This window comes from Alternaria postmessia (assembly GCF_024291825.1).
Source record: "Alternaria postmessia strain BMP 2775 chromosome Unknown scaffold_61, whole genome shotgun sequence".
NCBI lineage: Eukaryota > Fungi > Ascomycota > Dothideomycetes > Pleosporales > Pleosporaceae > Alternaria > Alternaria postmessia.
The window spans coordinates 1733-24238 of NW_026260134.1; the positions used below are offsets into that span (position 1 = coordinate 1733).

Sequence of the window (22506 nt, forward strand, 5' to 3'; positions counted from 1 at the left end):
AGAATAATCCTGACCTCGCTCTACAGAGCGAGGCGCGCCTTATAAGCAGGTTTAGCGCGTACTCTGTTCCTTCGAGGGACGTGTGTCTCGAGCCCTCGTTACAGCAATAAACTTGCGGTTAGGATAGTAACAGAGCCTGTAAAGAAGTTAGATTAAAGTCGTAAACAGCGCGGAGAGGAGACTAAAATACGGCGCGTAACATAGAAAGTTGGCGACTGAACAGCGGACTTACAGCAGAGTTAAGCATGCTTTATAGTAGAAACGTAGAGCGATCGCAAACAGGCTGCAGCGGATGTAAAGATTAAGCAGATTTTGCGTAACATACGCGAATAACAGGACTACGTTACAGAGCTATAGGGTGTCGCATTGTTATCTTAGTGTAGGGTTAGGAAATTAATACCTGTAGAAGTAAGTTAACGGAGGCAGGTTGGATTTTACTAAGCTTAGGGGCAGTTAGGTGAAGTTCGCCCTAAGGGAGAGAGGAGGTTGTAACAGGCGGAAGCCTGGGGATAAGAAGCCTTGGCTGGGTAGCCTTGGGACTAGTGCAGCTATCTGAACTCGCTTGGGATTGCGCTGGAACCTAGCTAGAGTTTGATGTGGGCTGGAGGAATCTTCTAACCTTGCTTAGGATAGTATTAGAGCTTAGGCGGAGCTTAGCTAGAGCACTAAGTATTACCCGGAACTCGCCTAGAGTTTAGAACCGCTACACATACAAATATCTATTCTATCTTAAGATAGCTTTAATAGTTAATTTATCTTAACCTAAACTACTAGCAAGCATCTCTTAATTAGCCTGTTACAACGTAGGTATAGTAATTAAAACTTAAGCTCTATATTGTATCTTTTTAATCTATTAGTACTCTAGATACTATAACACTTAAATATTATTCTAGTATAAAGTAAATACTACTTAGAAAAACTATAAACCTGCTCTAATTAGCTATAATATATATAGTTTAGCTGCCTTCTAAAATAGTATTATAGGACTAAAGAGACTTAACTTTTAAAAATATATAATATTTATATATTCTCTAAGTTAACTAATAGACAGCTTTAATAATCTTTAATATATTATTAGTTATAATATTAGCTCTCTAGACGCAATTATATAAGGGCTTAAGTAAACTATAATAAGTCTGTTTATAGGTATATTAAAGTTGCGAACTAACTAACTATATATAATATATTTACTAAACCTATTAGTTTTACCCTTAAGCAGATAATGTATATACTATAGCTATTTCTTTACTAGCTATTATAAAAAGAGTACTAATATCTAAGATTTATAGTATATTATTATTATATATAAGCTTGATATATAGCTTTTTGTTTGTTTTTTAATAAAATATACTATAAAAGTATATACGTTTGTAAGACGTATACTATAAGTTAAGTTCTAAGTAGATTATATTAGTTATAATTATATATTCTATTATAGCTTAATTACTACTAGTTTCTTTTAATAGGCATAAGAATAATAATAATACTAAGCGTAGCACTTAACGCTTAGCGCTTAAAGCTTAGACTTTTTTTTATCTATTTCTAGAATTATAGATAATACTATATTATATTATTACCAATATATAAATATTATTATTATTATTATTAAGTACTACTTTTATCTTTTCTAACTTAATACGCCTTACTAGACAACTTAACTATATTAATTTATTACTACGTCTATTCTTTAATCTCTAACTTCTGCTATCTACTTATTAGTTATATTTAACTTACTATAGCTTATATATGCTATCTCTAAAGCTTTTCTAACTTGTATACGCGCGTAATTACTTAGCTAATCTAATTAATTTATCTAAGAGAAGAATAAAGATATAAGTAAGAATAAAAAAGATTTATAACTATAAAGTAGGTTTATCTATAAGTAATTAAGGAAATATTTAACTTTAATTTCTAGAGAGTTAGAAAAAAAATAAACTATATACTATTTTACTTAGAATATACTTCTTATAAGTATATATTCTTTAGGGCTTTAAGATAGCTAAAGTTAGACTTTATAAAGTAGAAGTTTCTTATTTCTTTTATAAAAGTAGGCAAACTTTATAGTCTTCTATAGTAATAAAAAAGGCTTAGCTAGTAGTAAGTTATAAGTAAGCTTATTATACTAGATAGCCTATATAATAATAGTTAGAATTAAAAGCCTACTAAAGTACTTAAAAATAACTAGTTAATTCTTTATACGTCTACTCTTATAAAGATTTACTTTAATTATTTATAGTAGTATTATACTACCTAAGAGTAAGTAAAGCTAAAGTTTATATTGTAGAGCGTATTTAGGAATACGTAGTTACGTAAATCTATTATAGCTATTATTCTAGAGAAAGAGGTTATTATAATAAGAAAAGAGGCTATTATTATAGGAGAAGAAGCTATAATTATAAGAGACGATGCTATTATTATAGAAAAAGAGGCTATTATTATTAAAAAAAAAGATATAGTTAAAGCAGTGGAGAATTCGCAACTAAGATTCAAAATATAGAGATATCTTCTCTAGAACAATTATACGCCTGTTATAATAGTTAAGAGGATATTACTAGCTCTTATAATAATAACTAGGTACTACTACTTTTTAGTATACTACACAAATTTATACCTAAAGATTATCTAATAAATCTAGCAACTTTAATAAACTTATAGATAGGCTTGTTAAAGTTTACTTAAATTCTTTAATAATAGCCTCTAGACAGCAGCTATTATAACTAATAATAGCCTCTAGACAGCAGCTATTATAACTAATAATAGCCTCTGGACAGCAGCTATTATAACTAATAATATATTAAGGAATACTAAGGCTCTCTATAAGTAAACTTAGAAAATATATAAAAGTTTTTTTTTTAAAAGTTAAGTCTACTTAGCTCTAAAGGTTTAATTTAAGTAAGACAGGTAACTAAACGAATATAATTAGAGTTAATTAATAGTTTTTCTAAGTATTTTCTACTTTATACTAGAATAACGTTTTATAATTATAATACTTACGCTACTAATAGTTTTAAAAGATATAATCTAAAGGTTAAGTTTAAATTACTATAACTACGTTTTTCTAAAGAATAAAAAGACTACTTTCTATTATTAATTTATTATAGATTATAAGCATAGAGTAGAGTGCTTAAATAGCTAATATTACAAAATTATAATAGAATAGCAGTATACTTATAAAGGTAGAAGCTTCTAGACGCTTAATTTAAAAATTCCTAAAACTAATTTTAGTTAATAGTAGATAAGCAGAGCTTTTTTATTTTTTTATTGTGTTTAGCGTCTAGATGCTTCCAACTCTGCAAGCATACTGCTATTCTTTTATTATACTATTATATTACCTCTTTTAAGCACTTTAACCTCTACTTATAATCTATAATAGATTAATAATATAATTAGAGCCTTAAACTACAAAACTTTACATTTAAAAAAAAATCGAAATATAACCTTTAATATTCTTTTTTTAACTCCTATACTCTAGTATCTTATCTATAATACATAGAAACTTATTATATATTACTATATTATAGAAATAAAGCGCCTATTTACTACAGGTGTTATAGTCCTCTTAATAATAATATTAATAATAATACTAGCTATAGATACTACGCTAACAGCTACTTCTTAATAGAGTAAGAATTAAATTATCTTTAGTATAAACTACTTAAATAGTACTTTAAGTACTAAGTATAAGCTTATAGATAGTTAGTTAACTTATCTAAGTTAAGCTTAAAAGAGCTTATCAATAAGCTTGATTAAAAAACTATTTGTTTTTAAGTTCTCTTTATAAGTACTATTCTTATGCTAACTAAAATAACTATAAGTTAACTATATAAACCTTTTGCTTATACTTAGAAATAGTAAGCAAAGTTATTATATAATATAGTTTTAGGTAGTAGAATAAAAACTATTAAAGAAAATAAATACATCTAAAACATTTTTAATTATTATAGCTTTTTACTACTAAGTTCTTTATATAAGAATAATAACATCTCTTAACTTAGCGCTTAGCGCTTAGAGCTTAGACTTTTTCTATTATACTATTAGGAATAAATATAACTATATTACCCTATTAGTAATATATCTATATTAACATTATAAGTACTACCTAGTTTTTCTACCTAATATACTTAGATTCAAAACAGCTTACCTATACTAGTCCCTTATACTACCTTTAGTTTTTTATTATCTACTTATTAGTTGTATTTAAATTGCTTACGTATACTATTTCTTAAGCTTAGTTAATTCGTTTATATATATAATTAGTTAGTTAATTTATACAAAAGGTATAAGATTCTTTCGATATAGTATCTTAATAATATGGTAATAAGAAGTTAAAAAAAGGTAAAGGTAATATACGCTTATAACAGCAAAGTAGCTCTATTTATAGATAATTAAAGAAAGACCTAATCTATACTTTAAGACTTATACAAGACTAGAACTATACACTATTCTTTTAGCTATACATTTGTTTTTAAGATATTCTTTCTTTTATAGCTTTAGGTTAATTACTTTAACTTTTAAAATATAGAAGTATAATAACTTTTATTATTAGATACTATATTCTTTCTACTATATAAGTAATAAAGTATATTTTTTTTAGTAGCTTTAACTAGTACTAATAAATAAGTAAGCTTATAAGCCTTAATTCTAAAGAGTATTATTATTATTTAGTCTTTCTATAGTTTAGAGATCTAGCTAATATAAATCCTATGTATTTCTTTATTAATCTATTTTCTTTGGTATATAAAGTACTTAAAAAGGCTTAGAACTATTTAGAATATAGAATTTTTTCTAATACTTAGCGTTTAGAGGCTTCTACTTTTATAAGAATACTACTATTCTATTATATACTTCTATAATATTAGCTATATTAAGTACTTTACTTTGTACTTATAATTTATAATAAACTTATACTATAAAGTTGTTTTTTTTCTCTAGTAGAACGTAGTTATAGTAATTAAAACTATACGTTTATACTATATAATTAGAATTATAGTCTTATAACATATTCTAAGCTACTAGCGTATTATAGTTATATATAATCTAGATCTTCTAGTATTACTTATAATATAATCTAAATATAACCTCTTTAGAAGAAGTAGTAGTATAACCTACTTAGTTACATTACGTATATTTAGTTACTTATGTTACTTAGACTAGTACTATAGAATATAGATAGTAATAACATTTATATATTTTTATAGTTTAGTAGAAAGCTTAAATATCTCTTAATCTATAATTTTTCAAATTATAGCTATCTAGAAGAGAACTTAAAGTAACTTTTTGTAAGTTTATTAAACTTAAAAATAGAAGCTTATTCAAACTTATTTATTACTAATGTTATTATAAAGTTATACTATAAAACAAAACTATAGTACTTAAAAAAATAGCTTAAAAGACCTTATTATATAAAAGTTAATAAGTAGACTTCTTTAGAAATATATAACTTATTTTTTTTAATACTATTAGCGCTAGATATTACTACTATATTTAAACCTAAGAATATATCTATAAGTGTACTTATAGCTATTGCTTATATATAGATTTTTATTAATTGTTTTTAAAGCTACTTTCTATAGTAAGTTTTAAAAAAACACTATTTATAATATAGTACTAGAGGTTTACTACAAGTATATAAAAAAATATAATATATAATACTATTTAAGTTTATATTAGGCTTATCTCTTTTAAAGCTATATAAAGATACGCTACTAGTAATTACTACTAGTATTATATACTACTAGCTTACTTACAATTTCCTGTATACTAAAGCTAATTCTAAAAGCTATAATCTATTACTTAAGATAATAGTAGAGTACTATAACTTATAAGAAAATATATTATATTTCTATATAATAAAGCTAAAAGCTAATAACTTATAAGTATAGTTAATAGCGTATTACATAAACGCTTATATAGCTAAGATTAATAACTACTAGTCTTAGTATTTCTTAAAGTTATAGAAGTAAGTTAAGTATTTCTTTAATCACTTATAAATAAAGCTCTACTATAATAGATATTTTTTATTTTTATTATTTCTAGAAGTAAACTACTTTACTTAACTAATAATATATTTAAATATTAATTAAAAAAGCTTTAGAAATAGCTTATATAAGTAGAGTAGATATAACTAATAAGTATATAGTAAAAGAATAAAAATAAAAAGATAAAAGTAGTATCAAAACTTAGTTACTTTACTTTTAAGGCCTTTATAGTTAAAATTAGTAGAATAAAAATATAAAATATAGTTAGTTAATCTAGAAATATCTATAATTAGCTACAGGTATAGTTATAGTAATTATAGAGGTTAGTGATTAGGTATAAGTAGAGCGCAGCTCTTAGGCTACACTTTAACTATACTTAACTACTAAGTTCTAATATTACGTAAAGAACTTTAAAGAAAGTAAGTAAAGTATCTTATACTTATACAGAGTTTATTGTAAGATTTTATAGTTAAGTTATTATCTAATTAATTATATTAAGTAGAAAAGATAGCTAGTACTTATAATATTTATATAGATATATTTATAATAAAATAATATAGTATTACTTATAATTTTAATAGTATAATATATAAAGGCCTAAGCTCTAAGCGCTAAGCGCTAAGTACTATACTTAGTATTATAATTATTCTTATACTTATAAAGAAATTAGTAGTAATAAAGCTATAATAGTAAGCTAGTATATAAAGCTATTTTAAATATATATTCTATTTTAATACTAATCTTTTAACTATTTTATATTATAGTATCTATATAATATTATATAGATACTAGGTATTAATACACTATATAGCTTAGTTGTATAGAGTATATTCTATAATAAGTAGTAGAAAATCTGTAATATATTATAGTAATACTATTGTATTATCAGAGTTCTATATTAAACGTATTGCGATATTTTCTAGAGTATTAAAGATCTAATTATATATCTCTCTATACAATCTCTACTGTTTTAGTTCTACTTCTATAACGCTCTCTGCAACGCCTGGGTAGCTATATACATGTAGACATTCTAATCCGGCCTTTTGCAGTATCCTTCTCCAATCCGATTCAGTTCTCTCATGTACAGAGAGATGTGCTAACATCATCATGTCCATCGATGTGGCAGCAATAGTGGGCTTCTCTTCCGACAACACGATCTCGTTCAGCAACACCCGCGAGTACCCAGGCTTGAGTGCAGGTTTCAAGTTCTCGAGGATGTTGATTCCTTCCTCGTCACTCCAATCGTGTAGTATAGAATGGAGTGCATATGCCCTTGCGGCCTTGATTGGTTGCCGGGTGAAGAAATCGTGAACCGTGCTGTCGAATGGCAGTTTGTCCTTATCCTGGATACTAGCGATGACAGGTTCTAGGTCCTGGAGCACAGCCTGGGAAGGCTGTGCCTTGTACTGCGCCACGAATTGCTGGACATCATGTCCCCGGCCACCACCTACATCTACCAGCAACACTTCGTTGTTGGCAGGATTGAAGCCTTCGATCAGTCGGTCGGCGACTGGATAAAAACCTGGATCGAACCAGTTCGCCTTACCAGCCCGGTACGCTGACATGAAGTTACCGAACTCATCTAGATGGGGTGGTGTAGCCTCCAGCCATGGAAAGAATGGCAGCTGCGTTCCATGCGCCATTTGGAAAGGCCCATCCGTAGGCGAGGCCGGTGACTTGTAGTCCGTAGTCTTAAAGAAGTCGGGAAAGCGATTGAATGATGGCCGTGCAACATCATAGCAGAAGTCGATACTTTTTTGGTAGTTCTCTGCTGCAAGCCCATCGCTGAGGTTTGACCCGAGGAAACGGTCATTAGAGAAGGCAACAACCTTCGTGGCAATCAGGTGACGCATGATCCGTCGTAGCAAAGTCGACTCAACGCCTGTTTTCCGTGCAAGATCATCGGCGCTGAGGCCAGCTTCGCCTGCATCCTTGAGATGTTGGAAGAGCTTGACTTCAACGGCAATCTTGCAATGTGCAGATAATGCAGGCTTCGATATGATTAGCGCAATCGCGTCCATTCGGATTTGGGCGACCAACCTCCGCCCAAAAACTTCTTTGTAGGAATTCACTCGGAATCTCGAGACTTGCTATGAGGTCTCTGGCAAGGTCGATTAAGTTTTCCCGTGAACCAACTTCGTTGCTTTCAAAAGCCTTGCCGGCCGACGTGATGCGCTCGAGAATGATTGGAACTGATGTCGACATACTGCCTGGGTGTAGAGTGATGAAGTCGATTTCTTCCGACCTTGGTGCAAGAATCAAAGAGTCAAGACGCTTTATATAAGAATTCCGTACGTACAGACCCCCTGGTGGAAGTCGCACCCAGTGCGGCTGCTGTCTTCCTGTGGCGCTATGCGACGCTGTTCATGACTCGCACTACGTGTACGGCTTCCTCACTACCGCTTCAGTGACATAGCTGAGGGTACAAAAACGTTGCGTTGGCACATTAAAGACACATCTACAAGGCATTCTATGTCCAGCGCTGGCCGGCCCGAGTAGGCACGACTTCATATCAGAGATACCTAGGTACCTACCTAGGTACTTGACGAGCTTACAGACAACTTGTTCAAACCAGGGAGGGCTGCGCCTATTGCCATCCCATCCTTATCGCGACGTTGGTTCGATAAGGTTCGACCGGATCTGGATAGTTAGGTAACCTATATGGTATTTTTGTGGGGTGCGGGCTGGAGCGACGGCCCCAGGGACACGGCTCGGTCAAGATTCCGTTAATGTATGAACACCCGAGAGAAGCCATGCACAGTACATCGCAACCTCTCTGGACACCATTACCCAACACAACTGAGTACAACAGAAGACAGATTTATAGCTTTGTTTAGTATGACAAAATGCTATCCTGAGTGAGGCGACCCTGCAGGTAGCATGCGGTATTAGGTAAATTTGCGCAGACGCAAACAGAGAAATTCGTCCGAAGCAACTGTGCCACATCCTCAAAGCATTCAGGATTTTCGAAGGATGAGACTAAACATCAATAAGAATTCTATGGAGAATCCCTGTGCTCTCCAACGAACGAGATTAACAACTCTGCCGCTTCTTGGCTTGATGAAATAATGCCAGCCTTTCGATTCGAGGCAGGATACACGACACTGGATGAGCTGGTTCGTAACCCTTGTCCATGTTTCGTAATTTGTACCGTGGCCTTGGGAGTGATTGACCTCGATGTAGGATTGACCTCATCGTGTTAATTTTCATCCCTTGACCAGAGTGCCATCCCAATATATTTGCTCGCCTCGAGCTCTTCGTCGTATGTTCCTACAAACCGTCGGTCTGCATAGTGAAATGCAACCGCGATCACATCTTAATACTATCGAAGTCTGAGTGCTTTTGTTTTCAGGTGCCTTGCTTCCCTTTCCAACACGTAGAAGACTCTGCAATGATGGCAGAGTCTGTGGATCTCACCGAGAACAGACAGACAGAGGTTCTAGTTGTAGCATGGGTCATGACTGGAGCCGCAGTTATGACTGTGGTATCAAGCTTTTTGCTCGAGCAAGGATAGTCCACGTCGTTGGATGGGACGACTTCTTCATCTTCCTGTCACTGGTATGGAGTTGCTGCACAGCCTTTCCATCGAGCAAGACTGGGTTCTCATGATTCCAACAGATTTTTAGTGTCATCGCCTCATCGTTCGTACATTATGGAGTTCAGTTGGGATTCGGCCAGCACACAGCAGTAGTGGCAGAAAAGTATGGCAACCAGCGACTGTTCCAGGGTGCTAAGGTTCAAATGCTTGGATATCGTAAGTTGGTCACAACGGTGGTCCTCTTCCAGCGGTGTCTGAGCTGACATGTTCGCAGCTTTCAATATTGGTAGGTGACCTGCAATATATCATTACAGTTCCTCTCTCTAAGTAGCATGCGGTAGCTGCATTCAGTTTCCCAAACATATCTATCGCGATACTTGTTTGTCAAATTCTTCCCTTGAACCCACAGCGGACCATCGCCCTACATACAATGGCGATCTTGCAGGTCATCTTCGCCATCATCACTATCGCCCTAGTGTTTGCACAATGTCAGCCAACTAGCAAGCTGTGGGAGAAAACCCTGCCAGGCTCATGCTGGAGCCCGGATATTGTCAACTACTTCTCTTACTGGCTTTGTGCATACACTGCACTTACAGACATGGTTCTAGCAATTGTTCCATCACGCGCATTCTGGAATCTTCAGATGCCTCGTTTTACAAAAGCAGGGCTGATTGCCATGATGAGCATGACTATGCTGTCCGCAGTCGTCACTACAGTGAAGGGAACATATCTACCACTGTTTACAGACACGACAGACCCTTGTGAGTTCCTCAAGGGACGATGATAGAACGACACTAATCAATGCGTAGTATGGAAACCTGTACCGCTCGTCCTGTGGGGCTTGTACGTCACGTTCCCTCATCAAAACTGAAGCCTATGTACTAATTCTTTGGCAGGGTTGAGCAAAACATTGTTATCATAGCTGCTTGCGTTCCCACTATGCGTCCATTCTTTAATCGTGTTTGGGAACGCGGTCTCACATCGAGATCGGCCCCTCACTCAAGGTCCTTAGCTCTCGATCCCTTTTCGTCTGCAACTAGAGGGAGGGACCGGTTGGAACGACAAAACGAATCAAACTCAGACCTTGCTCTTGTCGGCGCAGAAGTAGAAATGCATACTCTCGACAAAGCGATAGATAAGGACGATGCAGCCAGTCGTGAAAGTCAACGAGGCATTGTCCGAACAGTTGAAGTAAGAATGGATTGGAATGATAAGGGCATGTAGTAAGCCGTTATAAGTTGTATGATAGTACCTTCAGTTTGCGCATTGCATACGGACCGCGTGCAGCTAGCATTTGCTAGAGCACTAGAGTGCTTACGTCTTGCTAAAAAGTTAAAGCACATACTAGCCCTTTGGAAAGGGCTAGTATTCGCGCCTCAATTACTAGTTGCATGTAAGATGCGGGGTAACTAACCTGCAACGACGCGTATTTAGTTACGGACATGTCCTCATGTTTCTGATGTAAGAGCACTTCTTTAACAGTTTTTGCTCGCCCTTATCTTCCGTTCGTCACTCCCGCACTGACCGGCTGTATCTGCAGATTGAGAGTCTGATGATATCGTGCCTTCAACCTTCCCAAAATACAGGCACGCTGCAGCCTTACGGCTCTTGACACTGCGTTTTCATGGCGCACGAGGAGTTGTTGGGGGCGGCGGGGCGTCGTGGCTTGCTAAGTCCGTCCGGCTGAGGTGTAAGACAGCTGCATGTAAGACCAGCTGGATCTCGTTCACTAGAGCTTGCAGCCCGGGCGAGAATCCAAGCAGACCATGCCATTCAAAAAGAAATGAGATGAGTTTCGGACGGAATACTCTAAAGCTGGGCAACTGCTTCATCCGCCCGCTAAGTGACCTTGCCTGATTTCTGCTCAACCATCTCTTATCGACAATGAAGAACCTCTGGCTGGTAACCATACCCACCGCCGCGGTTGCTGTTAAAGCTTCGAACGGCACGTTTTTACAATGTTTGGAGTCGGCTTTCGGTAACGACACCAACCTTTACTCCCTACCTGAAGACCCACTGTTCTTACAAGGGGACGTGACACCATACAATCTGGATTACCTCAATATTCCAGCTGCAATTATATCCCCAAAGACGCAACAGCAAGTATCGCAAGCCGTCAAGTGTGCGCATACAGCAGGAGTTGCAGTACAGGCGCGCAGTGGCGGCCATAGCTATGCGAACTATGGTAAGGCAGAGTCCACGAAGAAGACTCGTGGTAGTGGAGTTGCTAATAATTGCGTTACAATTAGGATTGGGAGGCTTCAATGGGTCCCTGGTAATGAACATGAAGAATATGGGTGCTTTCAGTTACAACGAGACTGATCAGACGGTTACTTTTGGTCCAGTACGTCGCCTCCTAACATTGAACAGACTAGAAGACCCTTCGTTATTTCCTCAGCTGACTTGAACAACTTTTATAGGGGAACCTTCTCGGAAACCTCTCGCAGAAGCTGCAACCCCTCGGGCGGGTTATGGCATACGGTGAAGTGGACGTCATCGGCTCAGGTGGCCACATGACCATTGGCGGTCTCGGAACACTCAGTCGACAGCTGGGACTGGCAACTGATCAGATCGTATCAGCGCAGTGCGTGGTCGCAAACGGTTCCATTGTGACAGCCAGCGCAAGCACGAACCCTGACCTGTTCTTCGCTATCCGAGGCGCTGGTTTCTCGTTCGCTATTGTTACAGAGTTCACCATGAAGACTGCACCCGCGCCATCTGAGATTACCCAGTATGCGTACAACATCACGGCCAGGGATACGACCTCTTTCACAAGCACATTCCAAGGTTGGCAAACACTCGTCTCGCAGCCCAATCTCAGCCGCCAGTTTTCCAGCACTGTCACTCTCAGCCAAGGCTCGATGATCATCAATGGCATCTTCTATGGGCCGCGATCTGAGTTCGATGCGCTAGACACCAAGTCTATCATGCCTACCAATAGCTCAGCCGTATCTGCGCAGAGCACCGTTGTCACCGTGCCATTCATGGGCCTCGGCGACCCCACTCTTACAGCCACTGGCAGCTTCCCGCTGCACTTCTACGCCAAGAGTGTCAAGACGACGAACAAGACACTGATGTCGAACGAAACCATTCAATTGATGTTTTCGTACATCAATGCGACAGAGAAAGGATCACCCGTGTGGCTCGTCATCTGGGATCTCGAAGGCGGCGCCATATCCGATGTTTCTCAGACGGCTACCGCGTACTGGCACCGTGATGCGCTCTATTTTATGCAGAGCTACGTCGTCAGTCTTACTGAGCCCGTCAGCGATGTCTCCAAGAGCTTCTTGGCCGGCCTCAGCCTCCTGGTGCAGAATGAGACGGGCGCAGATCAGAGTGCGTATCCAGGTTATGTCGACCCTGAGCTTGGGGATCCACAGCGGTCTTACTGGGGCTGCAATGTGCCTCGCTTGCAGACGGTCAAGGCGGCGCTCGATCCTGATAATGTCTTTCGCAATCCTCAGACTGTGTCGACTACCTATAATGCCTCAATATGTCCGATTCAACAGTCTCCTCCACCGACTTCGGGCTCCGTGGCACCAGCCTATATGGGGCAGTGTACCCTGTTGTCTATGGTTTTGTTAGTGGTAGTCTTCTACTTGTGAACTTGGGCAATCTTTCAAATTCGGCTGGATACTCCGCACACAGTACTAGAAATGAGAGTAGAGCTAGTACTCTAGTTCTTATGTGCGACAGTTGTCCTGATCATTGAGTATCCTTCCCATGAGCTTTTACACGTCCTAGGTCTGGTGTCAGCGCCGATAAGTCTGCATGCGGCTTTCATCGAGTCTCTTTGTTTCAACATTAAATGCAAAGGCTTGAGGATGAAACGGGCGTAACCAATACCCGTTGTTGTGTTGCAGTATCGGCTTCTCTAGCCGTGGAGGGGTTCCACATAGCCTTGACGCGCTAAGGCAATCAAGCAGAAGCGATTTCCCGCCGTGCACGGCTTAGCTGTATCAAGGCTGCACGCCAGCAGGCTTAACGCGTATCGACCAATAACAAGCTCAGACGATCGACGCGACACAGGCGCACGTCTCGGCTGGGGCCCACTGCGCCTGTCCTCTTCCAATGTCATGATGTACCTCGTTGCCGTTCGTGCCTTGCTACTGGGGCCGCTTAGGGAAGGCTGGATGGACTTGCGGCAAGCAGGCATGATGGTGCTTGCCCGATACGTGATGGAGATTAGAAGGATTGATAGCTTGGTTCGGAAGTCTGTTTGTGTCGACGGGTATTTCTCGTCTTCCTTCCCTCAACCGATTCACCCTCGTTGCGCTTTCTTTCTCTACGGCTCAGTCCTTCACTCGTTACTCACCGGCTCCGTCGCTGTTTGCTCTGTGCTTCTGGCGAGCTAGTGCATTTGCTCAACATCTGCGCAAAGCTATCGCGACCTGTTTTCTCCCGCAACCACACCCGAGGATCCAGCGGCCAAACCCATCACCTGTCGCAGTGCTACAAGATGGTTCAATTTCTATCGCTGAGCCTACTGGCTGGCTTGAGTTCTGTCGCGTCGGCTATTCCTACCATTGAGGTCAAGGGCTCCAAGTTCTTCACCAGCGAGGGCAATCAATTCTTCGTCAAGGGTACGAACGCCAGCTCGTGAAACCAAAACAGCTACTGACCAAAGCCGGCAGGTATCGCCTACCAACTGGTACCCGACGATCCCCTCATCGACGCGACACAATGTGGTCTCGACTCTGCCCTCATGAAGACCATCGGCGCCAACTCGATCCGTGTTTACCATGTGGATCCTGATGCGGATCACACCGATTGCATGAAGACATTCGCTGACGCTGGAAGTACGTACACCGCACATATGAGATCAAGTCTGTGTCTATTGGGTTGTACTGGGGGCAGTGTATGCCTCTGGGGTACAATTCGCTTCTAGCTACAACTTGGACATGAGCTTTTCATTGTCAACTGGCGCAAAGCAACAGCTTTGTGAACACAAGTTCCCCAAGGTCCATGAGGCTAACTTGTCTTTGATAGTCTACATCTGGGTCGACCTCGACACGTTCGATACCCAAGTCGAGCAGAACACTCCTCGCTGGGAGACCGATCAACGCGACGCCTTTGCCAAGGTCATGGATGAGTTCCATCAATACGACAACGTGGCTGGCTTTTTCATTGGTAACGAGGCTATTACCACTGTCAATGGCTCTGTTACCGCCCCTTACATCAAGGCCGCTGCCCGAGACATGAAGGCTTATCGCGATGAGAAGGGCTACCGCAGTATCCCTATTGGGTACTCAGCTGCCGACATCGCATCTCTCCGACCTATGCTTCAGAACTATCTGGCCTGTGGTAGCAATGCGTCTGAGCGCCTAGACTTTTTCAGCCTGAATGCTTACTCTTGGTGTGGACAGAGTACGTACCAACAATCGGGTTACGACCAGCTGGAGAAGAACTCCGAGGATTTGCACATCCCAATCTTCATGTCGGAGACGGGTTGCAACACCGTGAAGCCCCGCGATTTCAAGGATCAGGAGGCGTTATTTGGAGAAATGTCCGATGTCTGGTCTGGAAGCATCATCTACGAATGGATCGAGGAGCAAAACGACTATGGACTCATCAGCTATGGCCCTCACGTCGACCCAGCCAGCCCTTCTGCACCGCCGGATGGCTTCCCTCGCTCAGGTACGTTCTGTGTGGCGCACTCTACGCATGCATTTAGACTAATGACTTCCGCAGGAAAGCCTACTCCAGTTGAACCTGACTTCCCCAACCTCTCTGCTGTGTGGGCAACACTCAACCCAACCGGCGTGAAGGCATCGGAATACAACCCAACAAACTCGCCTGTCGCATGCCCAGACTACACTGCATCGGTCTGGGAGGTTGTTCCTACATCGCCACTTCCTACGCTGGGTCAAAAGCATGACTTCAACGGAACCCCTACATCTGCGGGCTCCAGCGCAACAGCGACTGGAGGTTCCGGTGCGCAAGAGTCTGGCTCATCTGGATCTGGTGGAGCAGAAACCTCTGGACCTGCCTCCACTGGTGCTGCTGCGGACAGCTTAGCCAAGGAGCTCAAGGGCATGGGTGCTCTGTTCGCGGGTGTAGTTGCCATCTTCGCCTTGCTTTGAGTGCGTCACATATGACATCTAGAGGCATCTGTCCATGCGACTTGAACGTGGACAATTCTTTTGGTGAAGCATACGCCAAATGCTCGGTATCATGTTTCGTTGTACATATCTTGAACTATAGATTTTTGGCATGACATTGTACGTACAACACGGGATTATGGATTGACGAAAAAGGTTTTTCAATTGTATACGTTTCAAGAATATTAGTTGCAACCATCGCAGTGTGTTCCAGTTCAGTACCAATCCATCAAGCACCGCACATGGCTCACGCATGGATGAGACAACATTAACCTTTGGCAGGCTCAGCATTTTACAGGCTCAAGTGGAATCATATCAACAGTGGGGACAGGTGATCGTGGTAGTCATGGTGCAAGGTTCGCATTGAAGGACTGGGCGCCAATTAAGTACAACCCGATCGCCAGCACAGGGCTTTCCCCCATACCTCAGAGAAGCATGGATATCTTTCCCTCATAAGCGCGTAGCATTGATCATATCCCTCAAGACGACCCTCTCCACTGAAAGCATGGTATTCTTGAGTTTTTGTCAAACGGTCTCATTTTTTTCCTTTTCCTTTCCCTACTCCTACGCCGACATGCCAGTGGTTGTCAAAGACAGGGTATGTAAGAGAAGAATTGACGAAGATGCTCAAGATGATATCTACCACTGGGTGGTGGTAGCAGGGGCAGCAGTCTCAGCACCCCAGCCTTCGTTGCCAGTCTGAGCATCGCCAGACGCAGCCCAGTCGGCGGTGTCAGCGTCCCAGCTGGTGCCGGGGGCAGCGGCGGCCTGGGCAGTGAAAGCACCAGCAGATGCGCCGGAGACCTCCCACTCGCTAGTGAAGCCATCAGCGACGGCACCAGGGCCAACCTCGTCGGCACCAGGGACCTTGGCCTCCTCAACACCAGCGCTGTCCTTGTTCTCCTCAGCCTCGGGGTCGCGGTAGAAGTACAAGTCAGTCATGACGTCCCACTCGGTCTCGCGGTTGGCGAGGGTGCCGCGGAGGCGGAGGACCTCACGGGCAAGCATCCACCAGATCAAACCAATAGCGTGGCGACCCTTGTTGTTGGTGGGGATGGCAACATCGACGTACTCGGTAGGTGAGTCTCCGTCACAGAGGGCCTGTCACATGTTAGTCCGCCTGCTTCAATCGCTGATTCCACGCGATTTCATGCTTACAATGACGGGGATGTTGACGTAGGAAGCCTCCTTGATGGCCTGGGCGTCGGTGCGGGGGTCGGTGACGATAACCAGGCGGGGCTCCCTGAAGGAACGGGTGATGTAGTTGGTGAAGTTACCGGGGGTGAAACGACCAGCGATGGCGGTGGCACCGGTGTGCGATGCGAACTTGAGGACGGCACGCTGTCCGTAGGGACGGGCAGAGATGACACAGACTACACGGTGTCAGCCAAATTCCATTTTCGCAAATGGTCGCATCTTTCAAGATTGTCGGTCTCGAATTGCGCGAGCAAACGTACTGTCGGCCGGGTTGTCAATGGCGACGATGATGCGCGCGGCAAGGACAATCTTCTCCCAGGTCTTGCCAATGTTCAAGACGTTGACACCGTCGGGCCTGGTCTTCCACAGGTATGGCTCCATGTGAACCTGGAGGTTCTTGCTGCCGAGATGGCACTGAGCAGCCAGGAGCATCTCAATGTCCTGCTGGGTGGGGTTGAAGATGGCGGGAAGGTTGGAAGGAGCCATTTTGACGGTTTGGCGCTGTACAAGCTGGTTGGTATAGAGAAGTTGTCGTGTTGCGTGCGAGGGAACTTTTGGTGGAGGGACTTGGACGATGCAAATATCGTGTGGGAACGGCTAGTCCCCAACGGGCTTCGCGTCACAGCGCTGCCGGCATCGGCGAAACCAGTCGCCGGTCATGGATCCGCAAAAGATTCGAGGGTGGTGGCAGCGAGTGTGTAGCCAGCAATGCCGCCGCGAATACCAGCTTTGTCGTGCCTGCGGGCGCCGACATGTACGTACGATAGAACATTTTCCAGTGCCTCGTACTGACATGCCCCTCCAGCCTCATCCGTGTCATACCAACTCACCCTGCCCATTCGAACTTTCGCCTCCACATCGCGAGTTCACGCCGAATCAATTGAGCGACAGAAGAAACGCCTTGCCAATGACCCGTACATAGTCGCCCAGCGGAACAGGAAGAAGGCTGCCAACCTCACGCGCCGCGCTGAGCTCGAACAAGGCCGGGTTGCCAGTCTTGGAGACCCTGTCCGTGGCGTTTCCACACCATTTGTGCAGTCGTTCGATACTGGAAAGCCGATTGAACACGAACAAGGCAAAAACGTACCAAAGGACCAGAAGCACCTTAACTATGCCTTCGATCCCGAAACCGTTTACCAGCAGCTCCAGAAGAGCCAAGAATTAGCTGTGCCGCTGAGCGACGTTGAAAAGCACACCACACCTGCATCTACCCAATGGAGCAGTGACATATATGGTGGAAGGATAACGGAAATCGAGAAATCGGCTGAAGAGATTGGAGAGCAAAATAAGAAGGATCATGCCCGAGCCGCTGAGGCCATCGCCCGTATTACGGCCCTTGAAAACGGGTCGAGCAAAGATCGTATGCGTGTGAACATCTCACGTTGTATCGAGACATTTGGACGCCACAAGACCGACAAAATATTTCCACCCAAGGCCCCATCGCTGAGTCGGTCTGGTGCTGATGAAACACGCGTCGTCCGCCCAGAGACAAACAAAGCAGCAGCCGCGAAGCGAGTCGGACCCGATACAGGCTCTTCCGAAGTCCAGATTGCCATCTTGACCGCCAAGATCAAAACCCTGGCAGATTTCTTACAGTCAAGAGGAAAGGGCGACAAGCACAACAAGCGAAACCTGCGGCTGCTGGTGCACAGGAGGCAGAAGCTGTTACAATATCTGAGAAGGAAGGAAAGAGGCGGCCCGAGGTGGCAGCATTGCATTGAAACGCTTGGGTTGACTGAGGGCACCTGGAGAGGCGAGATATCCTTGTGAGAGCATGAAGATGAATGCAGTGTACTTGTGGATAAACCTTGTAGAACAACTTTCGACTCTGTGTGAACATAGCATGTTTGTCTATCACACATGTTTTTCTATCACAGCGTTCACGTCCACATTTTGCCGGCATGGACGCCATCGCACGAATGTCTTGTGACTTGTCGAAGCGCCTTTTGCAGTGACCCACGAACAGGTGAGATGGATCGAATTATCCCATCGTTTGTTTGACGGCATTCTCGCTAGCCTATCTTAGGCAAGCTTAGTCCTGGATTCTTCCATTCGGCTCATGGCTAGCAAGGGCGTTTTCACGCGAAGGATGTTAGTAAAGGGCGTAATCACACTGAACCCATCATTGCAAGTCATTATCTACCTGTCAACATACCTCCCACTCAAAGTCTGCCAAGTTGTTCAGTTCAAAGAACTTTACAATCACTACTTTGCCACAAGCTGAACTACGCATACTTGAACCTCTCGAGACGTCCTCCCTGCCATAACCAGAATAGTCGAAGGCATGTCGACAAGGTCCCCGCCTCAGGCTGACCCATGGTCTAGTCAGCGGCTGCACTACCGTGCTATCCGTCCAAGCGACATATCTGTCTTCCACGCCATAAGCGCTGACCACTCCGGTTTCGCAAACAGTAATTTTAATAATATCAAATTGCCTAGCACTTCAGATTCGGAATCGTTCATGAAAGGGCTACTCGACGACTGCCTCCTGGGTGCCATCATCTGGCTGCCCCACACAACGGAAACTACCCTTATGAATGACGAGGACCGATCAAAAGACTTTGCGCAACGAAGGAAGAATGGAGAAGTGGTTGACGAACAACTTGGTACTGCCGTCGGTGAGCTTCATATGCATGCGCTGCCGATGCACAAACAACATCACCGGAACACTGAGATTGGACTTGATATCCTTCCGCCATACCAGGGCAAGGGTTATGGTTCTGAAGCCATCAATTGGGCGCTTAACTATGCCTTCAAACGTGCAGGTCTGCACCGAGTCAAAGTTCGAGCTTTCACCTACAACGAAGGTGCTGTACGGTTGTATGAGAAGTTGGGATTTGTGCTTGAAGGGAGGGAGAGAGAGAGCGTGTGGTATGAGGGACAGTGGTGGGATGTGGTAATCTTTGGTATGCTAGAGAGAGAATGGCAGAGACTCAGCAGCTGAGAGTGAACAAAAGCCACTTATGCACAGAACTATAGCTGTGATTCATGATTAGACGATAATGGCCGGGGGTTAAACTAGTTGCCGATAGTCTATATGGATCTTCCCGTCCGCTCAGGACATACCGTACTGCAACCCCTCCATATCTGTAGCTCTGATGACCATCGTAGCGTTATTGGCCCTTCTCTCCGCGGCGTCATAAAGCGCCTGTATATCTTGCTTCCACATCGTCTCGTTCATGCGAATGATCTTCCTGTCGTAAGTCATCATTCCGTTGACTTCCCCCTCCACGTCTGTGGTCTGTGTCCAAACGCCTCCTGAGCATGCGAATAGATCAATTTGCTCGCGCAGTTGCACGAGTAAGTCGTGACAACGATAGTTCCACCATCCGGTCCCATTGGTAAGCTCGTATGCAGTTTGGCTACTCAGTTCCTTGTACCAGGCGTGGTCAAAGTTGTTTTCCACAAGTTGGGTTCCAATGCCACCGAACTCGCCTTGAAGGCCAATGCGTGAGCTATCATAGGCAGAATCATAGCCGCTACCTTGGTTAGACCAGAATGGCGTTCCGCATTGGGGTGTGGAGTAATGGTGATTATCGTCAAAGTCACCTGCTCTGTGGTCGGTCCAGCCGCTGACAGCATTGACTAGACGAGTAGGATCAATCTTCCGGACCATATCCGTCAGATTAAACTCGGGCCACGGAGGACCATTAGTAGCTTGACCCCATTCTTCGTTGTAAATCGTCCAAGCAAATATACTAGGGTACGACTTCAACTGCTCGACCATCAAGCCCAACTCCCGGTCAAACTCTGCTTGCGCGGCTTCGCCTGCTAAGCGCTTGCTGCCACATACACCGTCTGGTAAGTCTGGTCGAAGCGAAGGCATGTCTTGAATGACCAACATTCCCATCTCGTCGCAAGCTCTGTAGAAGAGCGCCGGTTCTACCTTGATATGCTTACGTACCATGTTGTAGCCGACATTTTTCAGTACTTTGAGATCGTACACCATGGCTTCTACGCTTGGAGGTGTGTAAATTCCGTCTGGCCAGTAGCCTTGATCCAGAGTGCCAAAGGGAAAGATGAATTGTCCGTTTAGGAGCGGGCGCTGGATACCGTTGATGGCACCTCGGGAAACAGTCCTAAATCCAGTGTAGCTCTGGATAGTATCACTACCCATCTTGACCGTGATGTTATACAAGACCGGACTGCTTGGAGTCCATAGCTCCGGTGAGCTAACAGTAAAGGTAAATGAGGATCCGCTTGTACCCGTCGCTGTCGCCTTAGCGTCATTAGAGTTCAGTTCATGAACCGTGATCTCGTATGCAGTGCTCGTAGAGTTGGTGCTACTATGCACAAATACATTCACTTCGTCATGTTAGCTATGGCATATGTGAAAATATGCTTTGCATTTACCATTCCCGTTCATGTCTGCTGTCAGATCGAGTTTGGAGATGTGCTCTTTCGGTGTTGATTCAAGCCAGACGGTTTGCCAGATGCCTAAAGATACGTGTCCGAAGTCAGTTTGTGTCCCACGTGCAGTTCGTACAGGGACATTTCTCACCACTGCAAGGCGTATACCAGATCATTCCGCCTCGGTTCAAGGTTTGCTTTCCGATTGGTATCTGAACATCATCCACATCTGTCGGGTCAAAGGAATATACCAGTCTGCGTTCTCATCAGCTTTGTTCTCAATCCCTGAGTGGGTAAACTTACAGCTCATTCGTCCCGTTCATGTTCAAATACGGCGTCACATCTACACTAAACTCAAAGTATCCACCTCTATGGAAACCAGCTTTCTGGCTATTGACAAAGATGGTGGCTTCATAATCAACAGCGCCAAAGTTCAGAATGACACTGTTGTCACTGGGCCAAGACGTGGGCACTTCGAACGTGGTCTGGTACCAACTCCACATGCGACCCTTACCTGTCACGCCTTGGCAGCGTCAGTACTGTGCCTAGTAGGAAGCCTGAGCGGACTGACCTGAAAGAGCACTCTCGAGACAGAAGGGGACTAGAACAGGATTCTCGAGTGTCTGTCCAAACGGAGGCGATGCGTCTGATCCATTGGTAGTATTTCTGTAACCCCAAACGCCATTGAGGTTTTTCCAGTCAGGCCGTTGAAGGCGTGGTCGTGGATATTCAGGCCATGGATTGGTTCCCACCGTATCTGTCCAGTCTGTCTTCAAAGGGGTGTATCCGACTTTGTATTCCGTGCCATTGCTTTGACGTGAATAGATCTTTTTGTCGGTATGAGCGGTAGAGGCCAATGCTAAGAAGCTCGCGACTATACCAAAACTAAGTTGCATATTGACAGGACCGGATACCAGGTGCGCATCCGGGTTGCGATGAAGAATAGTCAAGATTGACAAGATGATGACGCCTTTTAAGCTTTTCAGCAAGGAGGTGACTAATAGCGGCATAGTTCAATGGTACCTAGGTACCTGTGATGGCTGCGTAGCTGCATATCGATATTCTTGGCTCTGGGGATAGCGGCGGGATGATCCTGGTGGCTGTACACCTTGGACGATCACTGCAGTATTGGAATAGCTCGGCGCAGGTTTGCACATGCCAAAATAGTCGCGTGGCTGGACCGGCTGATCAGATTCTTGACTCCTGGCAAGTAGTTACAGTATGTCCAAGAGTTACTGCATGAGCATGTTGGCTCGAACACAGCAAGGCTGATAGTGCGAAACCACGACATGATCTTAGAGCAACGCAGTAGATGCATACCGGGATGCATGTCTACCTGCCG

The 22506-nt window shown here is 42.8% G+C and overlaps 7 protein-coding genes across 7 annotated transcripts; 4 read left to right on the forward strand and 3 right to left on the reverse strand.

The window, feature by feature from the left end:
• Positions 1-6940: 6940 nt before the first annotated feature.
• On the reverse strand, positions 6941-8183 carry J4E82_008055 (uncharacterized protein; the record flags this gene model as incomplete). Its single annotated transcript, XM_051734294.1, has 2 exons — positions 6941-7969; positions 8019-8183. 2 exons carry the CDS (start codon positions 8181-8183, stop codon positions 6941-6943), a joined length of 1194 nt encoding a protein of 397 aa, XP_051585888.1.
• Positions 8184-11400: 3217 nt separating this feature from the next.
• On the forward strand, positions 11401-13121 carry J4E82_008056 (uncharacterized protein; the record flags this gene model as incomplete). Its single annotated transcript, XM_051734295.1, has 3 exons — positions 11401-11701; positions 11766-11860; positions 11937-13121. The coding sequence occupies 3 exons, from the start codon at positions 11401-11403 to the stop codon at positions 13119-13121; spliced, it is 1581 nt and encodes a 526-aa protein (XP_051585889.1).
• Positions 13122-13670: 549 nt separating this feature from the next.
• J4E82_008057 (uncharacterized protein) lies at positions 13671-15599 on the forward strand (the record flags this gene model as incomplete). The annotated part of the gene is made up of 5 exons (XM_051734296.1): positions 13671-13676; positions 13967-14099; positions 14151-14315; positions 14506-15153; positions 15208-15599. The coding sequence occupies 5 exons, from the start codon at positions 13671-13673 to the stop codon at positions 15597-15599; spliced, it is 1344 nt and encodes a 447-aa protein (XP_051585890.1).
• A 657-nt stretch (positions 15600-16256) lies between these two features.
• RPS0 (structural constituent of ribosome) lies at positions 16257-17300 on the reverse strand (the record flags this gene model as incomplete). Its single annotated transcript, XM_051734297.1, has 3 exons — positions 16257-16718; positions 16776-16990; positions 17075-17300. The coding sequence occupies 3 exons, from the start codon at positions 17298-17300 to the stop codon at positions 16257-16259; spliced, it is 903 nt and encodes a 300-aa protein (XP_051585891.1).
• A 222-nt stretch (positions 17301-17522) lies between these two features.
• J4E82_008059 (uncharacterized protein) lies at positions 17523-18584 on the forward strand (the record flags this gene model as incomplete). Its single annotated transcript, XM_051734298.1, has 2 exons — positions 17523-17568; positions 17620-18584. 2 exons carry the CDS (start codon positions 17523-17525, stop codon positions 18582-18584), a joined length of 1011 nt encoding a protein of 336 aa, XP_051585892.1.
• Positions 18585-19098: 514 nt separating this feature from the next.
• On the forward strand, positions 19099-19758 carry J4E82_008060 (uncharacterized protein; the record flags this gene model as incomplete). The annotated part of the gene is made up of 1 exon (XM_051734299.1): positions 19099-19758. The coding sequence occupies one exon, from the start codon at positions 19099-19101 to the stop codon at positions 19756-19758; it is 660 nt and encodes a 219-aa protein (XP_051585893.1).
• Positions 19759-19869: 111 nt separating this feature from the next.
• On the reverse strand, positions 19870-22174 carry J4E82_008061 (uncharacterized protein; the record flags this gene model as incomplete). Its single annotated transcript, XM_051734300.1, has 5 exons — positions 19870-21119; positions 21168-21251; positions 21316-21419; positions 21468-21687; positions 21736-22174. 5 exons carry the CDS (start codon positions 22172-22174, stop codon positions 19870-19872), a joined length of 2097 nt encoding a protein of 698 aa, XP_051585894.1.
• Between the last annotated feature and the right edge of the window lie 332 nt (positions 22175-22506).